Genomic DNA, 17,459 nt, shown 5'->3' on the forward strand with positions numbered 1-17,459 from the left:
GCAAATGGAGATTCTGGTTTGGCTTTAACCGAAGTCATATATGGCAAGGCGCAATAAAGGGTTTAAAGTTGACTTTTACGACTGCTACTTCCAATAGGTGGCGCTAGAGTTCTTGTCCTCATCCTCCCTGAAGAGGCAATTTGCCTGTCTGTAAAATTGTAATGAGCTCCCCGAAAAGGAAACCCGTTTATACCAAATTCTGTGAATATGAGGTACCATCAGTGTATTGAATAGTCCACATATAGACTCTCTCATCAATCAAAGGTTCTCCCACCTTCCCTACTGGAGAGGTTTATATGCATCAGCATAGTTATATAGTTAGGCCAGGGTCACCACAGATTTTCTCATCCCAGAGAATTGGGCCGATTGTGCTAATGACTCTGACCAGAGTGTCAGCATAGGGTGATGAGGCAATCGGAGCACATAGAGAAGATGGAGAACAAGATGCAGTCCCATGTTTTCCATGCACCCATACACTTGAATGGGTGGCATCTGATTGCAAAGTCAGAGAAAAAAATCATGCATCAGAATTGCTCCGTTAAATAACATTGGTTCGAGTGCTATCCGATTAAAAAAAACAATAAAAACGGATAGCACTCATCCAATGTATACACTGGTGTGAGCGACCCCTTACTGGTCTATCTCAAGAATAGATAGAGGAGTGTAAAATGCGTAGAGGAGTGACACAAATACAAAAAATAAATCAGACAGCCACCATGTGATAAACACAAGTCACCATCATGTGTAAGGACAACGTAAAGTATCATATAAATATAAATGGCAAGGATTAACCCACCTCAACAATAACTATGTGATGTAACCAGGGCTGTGGAGTCGGTAAGCCAAACCTCCGACTCCTCAATTTCCATGACTCCACGACCCCCTCATACACGGCTCATCTTTAAGTGATAAATTTACTGTAGCACAGATTCATCTCCGCTAAAAGACTAGACCCTTAGATCAGGAATAGGACAGACATTTATAGGACATTTCATAACTTTCCCAGATTCTTATGAAAAAATATTACCCACAAACTGCATTGAACTACTGTACCCAATTTATTATATATATTAGGAGTCGGAGCTGGTCCATTTTATACCGAATCCAACTCCACAGCCCTGGATGTAACTCATATTAGACTGAATCCAACAAGCAGAATGGTGGGAAACGGCACGTACACAGAACGACCTCCCTATCCACAGGCTGAGACACCAATAAAAGTGAAGATTTTATCAGAAAATAAATATAATTATTATATTATATATATATATATATATATATATATATTTTCACATGTAAAGCGCTATAATAAAATACAAAAAAATAAAAATAAAACCAACAAAGCCTAAAATTATCAGTACAACTTCAATTGGAACTTTTTCCATACAAATGAAATCTAGCTGATGGCACAATCGCTGCACATGTTTACAGGCGAAATTCACCCTGTGTATAAGGCATTTAATAAGGCCGAGATCAGTTGTGCATGTGTCAAATGTCACAAACACAAAGAAACGCCCCTACAGTAAAGCCGCTATGGCAGCTCCTGATTAAACTGTTCTCAGTCAGGACGCTGGTTTCCATAAAAAGTGATCTAACCTGGTCCATATTTGCGACCTGGAAATAAGGATATCCATAGCGTGATCCATTCGTTTTGGGCAGAACTGACAATCATCCGCTAGTGACGTGCCCTGCTACAGCCGCCTTCAATGTCAATGCTGCCCTCCCACACCATGTAACAGCCGTCTGCAGTGTGAACGCTGCCCTCCCACACCATGTAACAGCCGCCTACAGTGTGAACGCTGCCCTCCCACACCATGCAACAGCCGCCTACAGTGTGAACGCTGCCCTCCCACACCATGCAACAGCCGCCTGCAGTGTGAACGCTGCCCTCGCACACCATGTAACAGCCGACTGCAGTGTGAACGCTGCCCTCGCACACCATGTAACAGCCGCCTACAGTGTGAACGCTGCCCTCGCACACCATGTAACAGCCGCCTACAGTGTGAACGCTGCCCTCGCACACCATGTAACAGCCGCCTACAGTGTGAACGCTGCCCTCCCACACCATGTAACAGCCGCCTACAGTGTGAACGCTGCCCTCCCACACCATGCAACAGCCGCCTGCAGTGTGAACGCTGCCCTCGCACACCATGTAACAGCCGCCTGCAGTGTGAACGCTGCCCTCGCACACCATGTAACAGCCGCCTACAGTGTGAACGCTGCCCTCGCACACCATGTAACAGCCGCCTACAGTGTGAACGCTGCCCTCGCACACCATGCAACAGCCGCCTACAGTGTGAACGCTGCCCTCCCACACCATGTAACAGCCGCCTGCAGTGTGAACGCTGCCCTCGCACACCATGTAACAGCCGCCTACAGTGTGAACGCTGCCCTCGCACACCATGTAACAGCCGCCTACAGTGTGAACGCTGCCCTCGCACACCATGCAACAGTCGCCTACAGTGAACGCTGCCCTCGCACACCATGCAACAGCCGCCTGCAGTGTGAACGCTGCCCTCCCACACCATGTAACAGCCGCCTGCAGTGTGAACGCTGCCCTCCCACACCATGTAACAGCCGCCTGCAGTGTGAACGCTGCCCTCGCACACCATGTAACAGCCGCCTACAGTGTGAACGCTGCCCTCGCACACCATGTAACAGCCGCCTACAGTGTGAACGCTGCCCTCCCACACCATGCAACAGCCGCCTGCAGTGTGAACGCTGCCCTCGCACACCATGTAACAGCCGCCTACAGTGAACGCTGCCCTCGCACACCATGCAAAAGCCGCCTACAGTGTGAACGCTGCCCTCGCACACCATGTAACAGCCGCCTACGGTGTGAACGCTGCCCTCGCACACCATGTAACAGCCACCTGCAGTGTGAACGCTGCCCTCGCACACCATGTAGCAGCCGCCTGCAGTGTGAACGCTGCCCTCGCACACCATGTAACAGCCGCCTACAGTGTGAACGCTGCCCTCGCACACCATGTAACAGCCGCCTACAGTGTGAACGCTGCCCTCGCACACCATGCAACAGCCGCGTGCAGTGTGAACGCTGCCCTCGCACACCATGTAACAGTTGCCTACAGTGTGAACGCTGCCTTCGCACACCATGTAACAGCCGCGTGCAGTGTGAACGCTGCCCTCGCACACCATGTAACAGTTGCCTACAGTGTGAACGCTGCCTTCGCACACCATCAGGAATACATGGCTCCTAATTATATGTTCATGCTGCTCCCCGGACTGGGGACACTGCATCATACTAGGGGTGAGTTATGCCAACTACTGGGAGCGCTGCAGAGATAATGAGCTCTATACTAATTACAATTGCCTTATTCATAATAGTCATATTACTAAGCAGGAAACCAACTATTTCCTAGAATTATGGAAACACTGTAGATTCCAAATGTAACCATACACTTCATCATGGTTTATGGTAATGTGCACATTTACTCAAAAACCATAAGTCCATTTACACAAACCGACCAATGGCATTAATTGACTGACGATCAGGTAAATGTTTGCTGATCAACGGTTGTTTACACAGGCAGATCACTCTTCATAGGAGCATTGAACTGTCTGTAATACAGGGGTGGATGCATCATTGATGCAACAGCATAGGGCCCAAATGTGCATGGGGGGGCCCTAATACACAAGGGGGGCGCCAAATGCGTAAGGGTGAGCACACTCCCACCTCCAAAGCAGCTTTTGACATAGACAGAACTATTGGACTGCAAAGTGCCCATATACTGTTCTTGCACAAGGGCCCTATTCTGTCTGTAACTGCTGTAATAGATTGCATAGGAGTTATCTTTACAAAGAGGATGTGCTGCCAAAAACTCATCTTTTATTCAGCGCGAAAGGTCATTGCACCCGACGAACGTGAGTTATCTATGTTTGTCGGGTGATCAGCAACCTATGTAGGCTGCAAAATTATGGTGAAACGAGTGGTCCTAGGAAAGTTCATTCACAATAATCTTGCAGTGTAAATGGACCCTTACTCTTGATAATAGCTAATCAGCCTTAAAGGCAAATGTGTAACAGTCTGAGCATGGACGAGGATGCACAGACAGCCCGGCGTCTCCTGGACCAAACCAATCAGCCTCATGTCAAAGAGGCTGCTGAGTTCGGGTCAGGGCACCCCTGGATGTTCTGTGTATCATGTAGTGAGAATGCTGCATAAAGGGAAGCAATCATCAGCAAACTGCTTAAATGAGGTTTTCGTGATATATGTATTTTTAACACACTGGCTTTTTTTTTTTTTTTTAGACTCCAACTTCCTGTTTCAGGAAACAAAACATGAGCATAGCTGCAATGTCCCTATTTTTTGTACTGAAGCATCTAACGAGCGTGTGCAAAAGCTCATGTGAAGAGAGGGGGAGCTGTGACCGCCTATTGTGATTGTTGGATCCTGTGTTCTTAGAAGTGAACAGAGGCTTATTCACACATTGTAATCCTGCCTCTGCTGATAAGAAAACTCCGGAAGTAGGAGGCTACAAAAGACCTAGTGGCCAGGGTGAAAGTTGCAAGATTAGCAATTTAGTTTTTTAATAAGTTTTAACAATTTTTAAGTAACAAAAATACACGCAACACAAAAACCTGATTTAAACAATAGGTAATTTTCTGATACATTCCCTTTAACCCCTTACTGACATCGCTATACCTGTGGCAGGGCTTCAAAGGAGACTTTGCAGCAATACTCTTGTGTTTTCAAAGGACCACACAGTATGAATGCTCTAAATATTTATTAACACTAAGGATTTTTCCAATCAAATAAGGAAAGGGCAGGAATTACCCGTGCTGTCGTGGAGGGTCTTAGAAACCGAATTACCGGTAAGTCTAATTCTAATTTTCTCCAATCCGTTCCACGACAGCACACCTGGAGTAATACCAAAGAATGAATTTTAGGGAGGGACAACAGCCTAGGGACTTTCCTTCCAAATGCTAAGTCTCTATTAGATATTACATCTAGTCTATAATGTTTAGCAAAGGTATGGACAGACGACCATGTAGCTGCCCTGCAAATCTGCTCAATGGATGCACTAGCTTTTTCCGCCCAGGAGACCGACGTAGCTCTAGTAGAATGAGCTTTCAAGGATTCCGGAGGAGGCAAATCTTGAACTATGCATGCTTCACAAATTGCTTTCTTAATCCAATTTGTCAGTGTATTTTTAGCAATTTTCTTTCCTTTATTTGGGCCTCCATATTGGACAAATAGGTTCTGATCCTTCTTCCAGGTTTCAGTCTCCCTCAAATAGCGGATTATAGTCCTTCTTACATCCAACGTGTGGAATACTTCTTCCTTGCTATTTGATGGATTTTGACAGAATGACGGAAGAATTATGGGCTGAGACATGAAAATTAGACGACACTTTGGGTAGAAAAGAAGGATCCAACTGGAGGAGGATCCTGTCCTCCAAAATATGACAATAAGTCTCTCTGATAGACAGGGCTTGGATTTCACTCACTCTTCTGGCTGTAGTCAGAGCTATAAGCAATGCCGCTCTCCAAGACAATTTGTCTATGTGTGCCTCCGCTATTGGCTCGAAAAGATGCATAGTTAGGCCTCTAAGAACTACGTTGAGATCCCAAGGTGGAACTATTTTAGCTCTTGTTAGATTAATCCGAGAAGCAGCTATCATGAACCTCTTAATCCATCTGTTTTGGGCCAAATCAGCATCAAAATAGGAACTTAAAGCCGAGACTTGGACCTTCAGTGTGTTTGGTTTTAATTCTTTAGACAGACCGTCCTGTAGGAAATCAATATTCTGGCCACGTCAGGCCGAAAAGAATCTAATGGACGAGACTCATACCACAGCTTGAAAGCTTTCCAGATTTTTCCATAGATTGAATTCGTGACCGGTTTTCTGCTATTCTGCAGTGTATGGATCACCTGTACTGAGAAGCCTCTGGCTTTTAAGAGGGCCAAGCTGCTAGAGACAAATTCTGAGGGGCCGGATGGAAAATCGGGCCCTGATGCAGTAGATCATGGATTCGAGGAAGCAGCAATGGATCCTCCATTCTTAAACTGCTTAATGTTCCAAACCATGCTCTTTTTGGCCACATTGGAGCTATTAGTATAGTCTTGACCCCTTCCGACCTGATTTTTTGTAAAGTCCTTGGTATTAACGGAATCGGGGGAAAAGCATAAGCGAGCCCGACTTTCCAAGGGTGAGCAAATGCATCTATCCCTGTTGCTGAATCCTCGGGGTCCAAAGAGAAAAAGGCTCTTACTTTTGCGTTCTTCTGGTTCGCAAACAGGTCCACATCTGGGTATCCCCACTTTTGAACAATCATCTGAAATCTCTTCGAGTTCAGACTCCACTCCCCTGGATGAATGTCTTTTCTGCTCAGAAGATCTGCATGATAGTTGTCGGAGCCCCTCGGGTGCAGAGCCGATAAGGACAGTAGATGCAGCTCCGCCCAGTGGAAGATTCTTTCTGAGATAATCTGTAACCTCCTGTTTCTTGTACTTCCCTGATGTCTCAAGTGGGCTACAGTTGTCATATTGTCCAAATAGACTCTGACATGCGACCCCTGAAGCAGAGAATTGGCTGCCCATAAGGTTTCTTCCACCGCTTTCAGTTCTCTTTAGTTCGAGGACTGTTCTGCTATTTCTTGCGACCAGACCCCTTGGAAGGCCACGTGGGAGACTACGCCTCCCCATCCCCTTTTGCTTGTGCCTGTTTTGACGGATAACAAAGGAAGTTGAATCCAAGCTTAACTTTTCTCCAGATTTCCTGGATAGAGCCACCAATCTAAAGATGCTTTCACCTTCTCTGGCAGATGAATTCTGTTGGAGAGGGAACTTGGAGATCTGTCCCAACAGGAAAGGATGTAGTTTTGAAGGACCCTTGAATGTGCCTGAGACCAAGGTACCGCCTGAATAGATGAGGTCATGGACCCGATGAAGGACATGGAGAATCTTAATGACACTCCGCTGCGGTTCTTTAGTGCATAGACTTTCAACCTCAACTGAATCTGCTTCTCTTTTGGCAAAAAAGAGGTTTGTTGAGAATCCAGGAGAATTCCCAAGAAGGTCTTCCTGGTGGAGGGAATCAGATCTGACTTTTTGTAGTTTATCAACCATCCCAAAGATTCCAGGATCTGGAGGGTAATCTGAAGGTCTCTTTCCAAACTTGAAACCGAGGGAGCCATCACCAAAAAATCGTCTATATATGGGACGATGCAGATATTACGTTTCCTTAGATAAGCTACTACCTCTGCCATGATCTTTGTAAATAGGCGGGGTGCTGACGAAATGCCGAAGGGGAGTACATTGAATTGAAAGTGAAGTACCTCTCAGTTCTGAGTTACAGCAAATCTGAGAAATTTTCTGTAATCCAGATGAATTGGCACGTAGTAGTAAGCCTCTTGCAGGTCTAGTGTTGCCATGACATATCCTTTCCCAATCAACGGAATCGTGGACTTTATCGACTCCATCTTGAACCTTCTGTATTTCACATATTGGTTGAGATGTTTCAGATTGAGGACTATCCTGTAAGAACCTGAGACCTTCCTTAGCAGAAACACCCGAGAATAGTGTCCCTCTCCTTGTTCCATGCGAGGCACTGGTAAAATGACTCCAGAGTTTTGAAGCTTCTGAAGACTTAACATTAGGAGCCTGTGTAATCTTGTTGATGGTAAAGATGTTACCTCTATCACTCTTGGAGGGTAGATGGTAAAGTCTATTTCTGCTCCTACCGTCACCATGTCCAGTATCTTCCTGTCTGAAGATATCAGCTGCCATTGAGGAAGGAAGCTTGTAATTCTGCCTCCTACCTTCTTGGCATCATTGTCTGTCCTGCCTAGAACCTTGAAAGATATTCCTTCCTCTTCCCCCTTTTGGGTAACTCCAGCGACCAGTTTTACCCTTGCCTCTGTACCGAAATGTTTTCTGCTGTTGTTGTTGAGGGGGGAGAAATGGTCTCTTTCTGAAACTTCTTGGGTTATTTGGCTCTGGCAGAGACTTCTTGACTCCACTGAGGCATCAGCTAGGAATCCAGTGGCCTTCTGCAGCAAAGGAAGAGATGCTAGGAGGTCTTCTCTAGGAGTACCTTTCCAGAGATGTTCCTCTAGTTGTTGGAGCCAGAGGAACATGGAACGAGCTACACAAGTTGAAGCAACATTAGTCTTCAGTGAAGCCGCCGATGTTTCCCATGCCTTCCTTAGCAGACTGTCCATCTTCCTATCCATAGGATCTTTGAGCTGTGACGAGTCTTCAAAGGGAAGGGTTGTTTTCTTCGCAACCCTTGCCACCTGTACATCAACCTTCGGGACTTCCATCCAAAGCTTAGCCGCCTTTTCATCTAGAGGGAATCTATCCTTCATTTCTCCTGCCATACTAAGCCTTTTCTCAGGTGACTCCCATTCATCCAAAATAAGACTCCGAATGTTGTCATGCACAGGGAACACTAACTTCTTTTTGGATTTCAGACCCCCAAACATTTCATCCTGAACTGTACGGGTTTCCTTCTCCTCTTCCACCTGCATCGTGTCTCTCACATGCGACAACAATTCCTCCATATTCTCGGACGAAAAGTAATATTTCCTAACTTCCTCCTGATCTTCACTTAGGACCCCTTCTCTTAATGTTGTCAGTGCATTTCCGGCATAGGGGCTTCTTATGCCCTGAAGCAAGCTTTTTTCTACAGATGACACATTTGCGAACTGTAGTGCTTTCTCCCACTCTCGGTGCAGGATCCTTGTCTCCCTAAATTAAAAAATAAAAAGAGGGAGATTTAAAATATATTTAGGATCCTGCTCAAAAGAGTGGGGAATAACCTAGGACCTAGTACTTACTGGGGCCGGGTTAGCGCTGGGCTCTGCAGACGCAGGCTTTGGAACAGCACCCTCCATAGTAGCAGAATATTCTGTCCTACCTTAATGGAGTCTTCTCATCTGGGTCTTTTGTAGGGGAGACCGAGATCCAGCACCAAATTTTCACCTATCTGGTGAAGGATCCTCATTTTCAAGGGCAAACTGCGGCTTCTCCATTTGAATTCCCCGCCGCGGCGCCCATGCGTTCCACGGTGGAACGCACCGGAAGTGACGTCCCGCAGGCCGAAAGCCTGACTTCCGGCACATCCTGCATGCGCGCTGGAACGCCACCATGGAGGACAGAGGAGACTCCGGCCGGGGAGCTACAGGAGGCCCCCAGCCCCCAAGACCCTACTTGGCTTTACCAGCAGGCGAGTGAGGGGGTCCCGCTCTCAAGGAGACACGGGAGCTGCCAAGGAAGGAAGGCCGGAGGCGATCGCTCCCAGCAGCCCGGCAGCTAAACTTAATAGGGCCCTGCTTGCCGGCCGCAGGCACCCCAGATAACCTCTTCATCCCATAGGGACAGGAAAACACTGGGGATTGTAGCGGGGAGGGGCTATTTAGCCTCTTGTTTTCCTGTCCCTAATTAGGATGGGGAGGCTACCTCCAAGTGTGCTGTCATGGAGGGGATTGGAGAAAAAAGTTATGGCTTTTAGAAGAAGCGGAGGGAAAATGGAAATTGGCCATGTCAGGAACGGGTTCAGTGAAAGTGCTGGGAATGGACCCCACAAGTATGATACAAAGGTCCTATCCTACACATAGGTCATCAATATTAAAATCTTGGAAAATCACTTTATAACAGATTATAACCCCCTTTTTAAAGAGAATATAATTATTTCCTAAATGGGGGTGTTTCTGGATACATGGTCTTCAAAATGGATAGACTGGAGGAAACCCTACCACCACATTGAACACGACCCAAGCTCCCTACATCGAGACCGAAAACCAAAAGGTGGGACATTGGCACTACTATATCATTCCAGGCAGCCAGGGGCACCCCTCCGCACCAGGGCTCATATGTTAACATGCACAAGGAAATGTTCTGTAGAAGACAAAAGGATGTTCACATGAACTCCAAGAAATCTGCAGGCACAGGCTGTCCAGGAGCATCATTAATGGACACAATCTGCTAGTGCAGGACGCGCTGTACTAACGATGCCGCTTACTCCTTTTATGCTCGCAGTGTGACAGAATAGATGCGGCCTCCCCAGGGACCCGATAAGCTGTGTACAGCCACTCTTTGTGGTTTCAGCTTTCAGGCTCTGATCCAAAACCTATGAGATCATTTATTTAGATAGATGTGAAACTGAACACCTCGCTGCCACCTCTACCCATCCTTATAGAGTATGCCACAGTGCTGTGACCAGAAGGAGATGGTAACAATTTCCTGCGAAATCTCAGCACTGGCCAAACTGTACATTGGCGAGGACAGGTAGACTCCGACACATGGGGCCACAAAGCCAGCCCCCTCTAGTCACTGGACTATGTCCCATGCTGGAATGTGCATGGTAAAGAAAATAACCAAGCCTGTTGCAGCTTGAGGTCTGAGACAATACACAGAGAACTGCAGACCCTTTCTTCTCATAATCAACGTGGGGGGGGGGGGGGGTCTTAGAATATGGGCAAAGTGATGGCATATCTTACGAAAATGCTTTCAATGTTACAGGGAACCTGGCACAAAGTTTTTGCCATAATCATCAACAATAACAGAAATAAACACTTGTAATAGATCACTCTGTTTGTAATGACTCTATATAATATAGGAGTTTCACTTTTTGTATTGAAGAACTGAAATAAATTAACTTTTTGATGATATTCTAATTTTGTGAGCAGCACTTGTATATTTCAACACATCACACGCATGATATATACATAGATACATATATACAAAATATATATAAGTTGGAATAAAATGTGCCATATTTATAACAAATACATGCTTTTGATAAATTTGGTGCATGAAAGTCTTGCCCCCACCACACTTTCAACTTGAGACGCAGTGAAGCTCAGTTTATACATGTGGGCAATGACAGCACAATGTACAGCTTTCCCTAATAACTAGCAGTGGATATAAATGACATACCGTGTTTTTCCGACTATAAGACGCACTTTTTTCCTCCAAAATTTTGGAGGAAAGTGGAGGGTGCGTCTTATAGTCCGGATGTACAGTAACTTATAGTCAGGTTGTGGATGGTGGGACGGCAGCAGTGGAGGAGTGGGTCACAGAAGCAGGAGCCATCAGCAGTAGCTAACACATGTGCCCGCTGTTAAGGACAATGCCCATGGGCGTGGAGAGCAGTGAATATTCATTCTCTTTAATAACAGACACACGTGATCATCGAGTAGGAGCGGCGGCTGAAGCTAACACTGTGCGCGCTATTAAGGAAAATGAATAATCACTGCTCTCCACGCCCATAGTCCTGGCATGGGGAGCAGTGAATATTCCGACAGCGGACCTCAGCATGTGAGGGTGCATGGCAGTGACGTCATGGCTCACACGCTGAAATCAGCAGCTGGCATCAGAATGAGGGTGCCACGCATACCAGGATGAGGGTGCCAGCATACCAGGATGGGAGATATTAGTACAGAATTGGGGGACATTAACCCTATAACAGTGTCAGCAGCAGACTACCTCCCCCATAACAGTGCATCATGACCACATTTTTTGCTTCAGTTTTCTTTTCTATTCTCCTCCTCTAAAACCTAGGTGCATCTTAAGGTCCGAAAAATACAGTATATGGAGGGGGTTTCGTCTGCAACATACGATGCACAGCATGACAGTGATTTATGGTGGGGGGACAAAAAGATATGTCATGCTTAAGAGAAAATGGATATTAATTACCTCCAGTACATAGACTGGTGAATAAGCAGGGAAACATTCAGTAATAGCTGGTACATGTGATGACAGTGATCAGATAAGGACATGTGTAATGGAAGCTACTTCTAGGTCCCCTACAAATACTTCACATTCCTACCTTATCACTGAGAAAAGGGAATGTACAAAACAGAAATTCCTGGAACTGTACAATGGTGAAAAGTACAAAAACAAATGCGGATATGAAGCACGGCATCTGGTGAGAAAGAAGCAGAAGGACGAGAAGTGACACTTACTAGTACAAGACTTCATTAGCTTCATGTCTTTCATATCGGACAGTTTCACACATCAATCTGCAATACAGAAAGACAGATTAACATCACTTTAAGAGGGAAGAAAAGACATACATCCCAGTAATACAGCCTGCACAGTGAGAACGGCTGGCGCTACTGGGTATAATTAGTCATTGCCATGTGTCTGATAAAGGGAAAAAATAAACAGTTTAATAAGAAAGTTTAGCTACTGACACGTTATAAAAAGCCATGAAAACACTGTGGTAGTGGTAAAGTAACTCACACAGGTCCATGATCCTAAGTACCCAAAAGAGTATAGAACGGCCTGAGAATACATGATTACATGACAGATAGTATCTAAGGGGTAAGGCTTCTTCTTGTGGAGAGTGACATGCCAGGTCTGGTACGCCAGTATGAGGAGACAAAAGCCTTGCATGCTCCTCTGGGAAAATATGCAAACTGTCTCTTCTGAGAGGAAGAGGACTTGAACTCTAGTGCCACCTATAGGAAGTAGCAATCCTACAAGTCATTATCGACCCTTTAACGAGCCTTGAAATATGACTTAGGATAAAAGCCAAATCAGAATCTCAATTTGTAGACACGTTGTTTTGGGGTATTGCCCCTCATCAGTGCAAAGTATGAGATCTGATTTGGCTAGGTGAGAGGCTCAGACTGGGATCTAAGGGGTAAGGTTTCTTCTTATGGAGAGTGACATGCCAGGTCCGGCACACCAATATGAGGAGAGTTAAATGTAATGCGCAGCTGTGCGCATGACATCCAAGCTGGCCGCGCTGCTGTGCGCATGACATCCAAGCTGGCCGCGCTGCTGTGCGCATGACATCCAAGCTGGCCGCGCTGCTGTGCGCATGACATCCAAGCTGGCCGCGCTGCTGTGCGCATGACATCCAAGCTGGCCGCGCTGCTGTGCGCATGACATCCAAGCTGGCCGCGCTGCTGTGCGCATGACATCCAAGCTGGCCGCGCTGCTGTGCGCATGACATCCAAGCTGGCCGCGCTGCTGTGCGCATGACATCCAAGCTGGCCGCGCTGCTGTGCGCATGACATCCAAGCTGGCCGCGCTGCTGTGCGCATGACATCCAAGCTGGCCGCGCTGCTGTGCGCATGACATCCAAGCTGGCCGCGCTGCTGTGCGCATGACATCCAAGCTGGCCGCGCTGCTGTGCGCATGACATCCAAGCTGGCCGCGCTGCTGTGCGCATGACATCCAAGCTGGCCGCGCTGCTGTGCGCATGACATCCAAGCTGGCCGCGCTGCTGTGCGCATGACATCCAAGCTGGCCGCGCTGCTGTGAGCATGACATCCAAGCTGGCCGCGCTGCTGTACGCATGACATCCAAGCTGGCCGCGCTGCTGTACGCATGACATCCAAGCTGGCCGCGCTGCTAGAGAAGCTCCATACATACAGCACATGTTGGAGCACTGTATGGCAGCACATAAAGTACCGAATATGTACGAGACTCAGTGTGCCACCATACATTCTCCGTGGATATGAGTCTTTAGTGTTGGGACTATGGCAAAATAAATATTCAGCATCAGGAACTTGATCCCTTTGGTGAAAAAAAAAATATAAAATGGAGTAGATCAAACTAGAAATGTCAGCAAATAATCAGATTACTAATGTGCGGACCTGGGTGGGAGTACTGCACCATGAGCACATGAAAGTAAGACTGGGGGAGATAAATGTCACAGCAGACATGACACATTAAGAAAAAGAACCCTCGCTGACACATTGCCTTTCAGCCTCACAACATTTTCCAGCTTGGATATTTTCCATACCAATTAAGTAATTAAGAGAGACGGCAGTTGTACATGAACGGCCCCGTGTAATTGTGCTCTCCGAGTTCCTGCAAAGAGCTCTTGAAATGGTGCAGCTGCTCCTCTATACAGCTCCAGATTGTCCATGAAACAACAACTCCTACACAGCCTCGCTCCCTGCCATGTCAGCGCAGTCGTGGGTAGAGTGGGATGTCAGCGCCCACTAAGGAGAATTGTCACAAACTAGAAGATCCACCGCACGGCACATCTATCCGAAATACGCCTTAATACAACAGACATTTATATGGGGCTGGTATTTACCCCTGTATGGGTATGTGCACACAGTCAGTATTTTTCTTCTGCAAATACTGGAGTGTTGGGAGGAAAAAGGCTGCTTAAAATATGCGCGTTTTTGCCACTTTTACTTAATGCGTTTGTTCCCATTCATTAGAATGGATGAAAAACGCAGCAAAAACACTGAAAGAATTGACATGTTCCAGATTTAAAACTGCTTCAAATCTACAATGATAGTGTTGGCCCCCTTAAAACAGCATGGGTGAAATGGTGGATGAGGAAAAAGCCAATATGCTGAATGATTTTTTTTCAACAGTATTTACACAAGAAAATCGCATGACAGAAAACATGATCAGTGATAACAAAAATTCTTCATTAAATGTCACTTAACCCAGCAGGAAGTACGGTGGCGTCTAAAAATCACTCAAGTTGACAAATCCCCGGGCCCGGATGGGATACACCCGCAAGTACTACAGGAATTAAGTAACGTCATAGATAGATCATTATTTTTAATCTTTAAAAGATTCCATAATAACAGGGTCTGTACCACAGGACTGGCGTATAGCAAATGTGGTGCCAATATTCAAAAAGGGGACAAAAACCGACCTTGGAAATTATAGGCCAGTAAGCTTAACCTCTACTGTGGGTAAAATCCTGGAGGGTTTCCTAAGAGATGCTATAATAGAGTATCTGAAGAAGAATAGCCTCATGACCCAATATCAACATGGGTTTACGAGGGACCGTTCCTGTCAAACTAATCTGATCAGTTTTTATGAGGAGGCAAGTTCCGGACTGGACCAAGGAAATACAGTGGATGTTGTGTATATGGACTTTTCAAAAGCTTTTGATACGGTTCCACACAAAAGGTTGATACATAAAATGAGAACAATGGGGATAGGGGAAAATATATGACAGTACAGACCAAAAGTTTGGACACACCTTATCATTTAAAGATTTTTCTGTATTTTCATGACTATGAAAATTGTACATTCACACTGAAGGCATCAAAACTATGAATTAACACATGTGGAATTATATACTTAACAAAAAAGTGTGAAACAACTGAAAATATGTCTTATATTCTAGGTTCTTCAAAGTAGCCACCTTTTGCTTTGATGACTGTTTTGCACACTCTTGGCATTCTCTTGATGAGCTTCAAGAGGTAGTCACCGGAAATGGTCTTCCAACAATCTTGAAGGAGTTCCCAGAGATGCTTAGCACTTGTTGGCTCTTTTGCCTTCACTCTGTGGTCCAGCTCACCCCAAACCATCTCGATTGGGTTCTGGTCTGGTGACTGTGGAGGCCAGGTCATCTGGCGTAGCACCCCATCACTCTCCTTCTTGGTCAAATAGCCCTTACACAGCCTGGAGGTGTGTTTGGGGTCATTGTCCTGTTGAAAAATAAATGATGGTTCAACTAAACGCAAACCGGATGGAATAGCATGCCGCTGCAAGATGCTGTGGTAGCCATGCTGGTTCAGTATGCCTTCAATTTTGAATAAATCCCCAACAGTGTCACCAGCAAAGCACCCCCACACCATCACACCTCCTCCTCCATGCTGCACGGTGGGAACCAGGCATGTAGAGTCCATCCGTTCACCTTTTCTGCGTCGCACAAAGACACGGTGGTTGGGACCAAAGATCTCAAATTTGGACTCCTCAGACCAAAGCACAGATTTCCACAGGTCTAATGTCCATTCCTTGTGTTCTTTAGCCCAAACAAGTCTCTTCTGCTTGTTGCCTGTCCTTAGCAGTGGTTTCCTAGCAGCTATTTTACCATGAAGGCCTGCTGCACAAAGTCTCCTCTTAACAGTTGTTGTAGAGATGTGTCTGCTGCTAGAACTCTGTGTGGCATTAACCTGGTCTCTAATCTGAGCTGCTGTTAACCTGCGATTTCTGAGGCTGGTGACTCGGATAAACTTATCCTCAGAAGCAGAGGTGACTCTTGGTCTTCCTTTCCAGGGGCGGTCCTCATGTGAGCCAGATTCTTTGTAGCGCTTGATGGTTTTCTGCACTTGGGGACACATTCAAAGTTTGCCCAATTTTTCGGACTGACTGACCTTCATTTCTTAAAGTAATGATGGCCACTCGTTTTTCTTTACTTGGCTGCTTTTTTCCTGCCATAGTCCTACTGAATAGACTGTTAGAATTTGTATCATCAGCTGTGTATCCACCTGACTTCTGCACAACACAACTGATGGTCCCAACCCCATTTATAAGGCAAGAAATCCCACTTATTAAACCTGACAGGGCACACCTGTGAAGTGAAAACCATTTCCGGTGACTACCTCTTGAAGCTCATCAAGAGAATGCCAAGAGTGTGCAAAGCAGTCATCAAAGCAAAAGGTGGCTACTTTGAAGAACCTAAAATATAAGACATATTTTCATTTGTTTCACACTTTTTTGTTAAGTATATAATTCCACATGTGTTAATTCATAGTTTTGATGCCTTCAGTGTGAATGTACAATTTTCATAGTAATGAAAATACAGAAAAATCTTTAAATGATAAGGTGTGTCCAAACTTTTGGTCTGTACTGTATGTGGGTTAAGAACTGGCTCAGTGATAGGAAACAAAGGGTGGTTATTAATGGAACACACTCAGATTGGGTCACAGTTAACAGTGGGGTACCACAGGGGTCGGTATTGGGCCCGCTTCTTTTTAACATATTTATTAATGACCTTGTAGGGGGCATACAGAGTAGTATTTCAATATTTGCAGATGACACTAAACTCTGCAGGGTAATCAATACACAGGAGGATCTATGTAAACTAGAATCTTGGGCTGATAAATGGCAAATGAGCTTTAATGGGGATAAATGTAAGGTAGTGCACTTGGGCAGAGGAAATAAAATGTATAATTATATGCTTAATTGTAAAACACTGGGCAAAACTGTCACTGAAAAAGACCTGGGTGTATTGGTGGACGACAAGCTCACGTTTGGTGGCCAGTGTCAGGCAGCTGCTGCAAAGGCAAATAAAATAATGGGATGCATTAAAAGAGGCATAGATGCTCATGAGGAGAATATAATTTTACCTCTATACAAGTCACTAGTGCGACCATACTTAGAATACTGTGTACAGTTCTGGTCTCCGGTGTATAAGAAAGACATAGCTGAACTAGAGCGGGTGCAGATAAGAGCGACCAAGGTTATTAGAGGACTGGGGGGTCTGCAATACCAAGACAGGTTATTACACTTGGGGTTATTTACTTTGGAAAAAAGAAGGCTTAGGGGTGATCTTATTACTATGTACAAGTATATGAGGGGACAGTACAAAGACCTTTCTACTTATCTTTTTACTCTGAGGCCTGAGACGGGGACAAGGGGGCATCTTCTACGTCTGGAGGAAAGAAGGTTTAATCATAATCACAGACGCAGATTCTTTACTGTAAGAGCAGTGAGACTATGGAACTCTCTGCCGCATGATGTTGTAATGAGTGATTCACTACTAAAATTTAAGAAG

At 45.6% G+C, this 17,459-nt stretch overlaps 1 protein-coding gene across 12 annotated transcripts in view; it reads right to left on the reverse strand.

The window, feature by feature from the left end:
- LOC141157366 (rap guanine nucleotide exchange factor 2) overlaps positions 1-17,459 on the reverse strand; it is a 238,778-nt gene that overhangs the window by 135,662 nt on the left and 85,657 nt on the right. For all 12 annotated transcript variants that reach the window (XM_073644607.1, XM_073644521.1, XM_073644550.1 and 9 more), the window contains exon 3: positions 11,932-11,988. In XM_073644607.1, the coding sequence (XP_073500708.1) occupies positions 11,932-11,988 (57 nt within the window). The remainder of the gene's footprint in view (positions 1-11,931; positions 11,989-17,459) is intronic.

Source organism: Phyllobates terribilis, unplaced genomic scaffold (genome assembly GCF_046119375.1).
Source record: "Phyllobates terribilis strain yellow unplaced genomic scaffold, ASM4611937v1 Scaffold_1__5_contigs__length_1240528914, whole genome shotgun sequence".
In the NCBI taxonomy this organism is placed as follows: Eukaryota; Metazoa; Chordata; class Amphibia; order Anura; family Dendrobatidae; genus Phyllobates; species Phyllobates terribilis.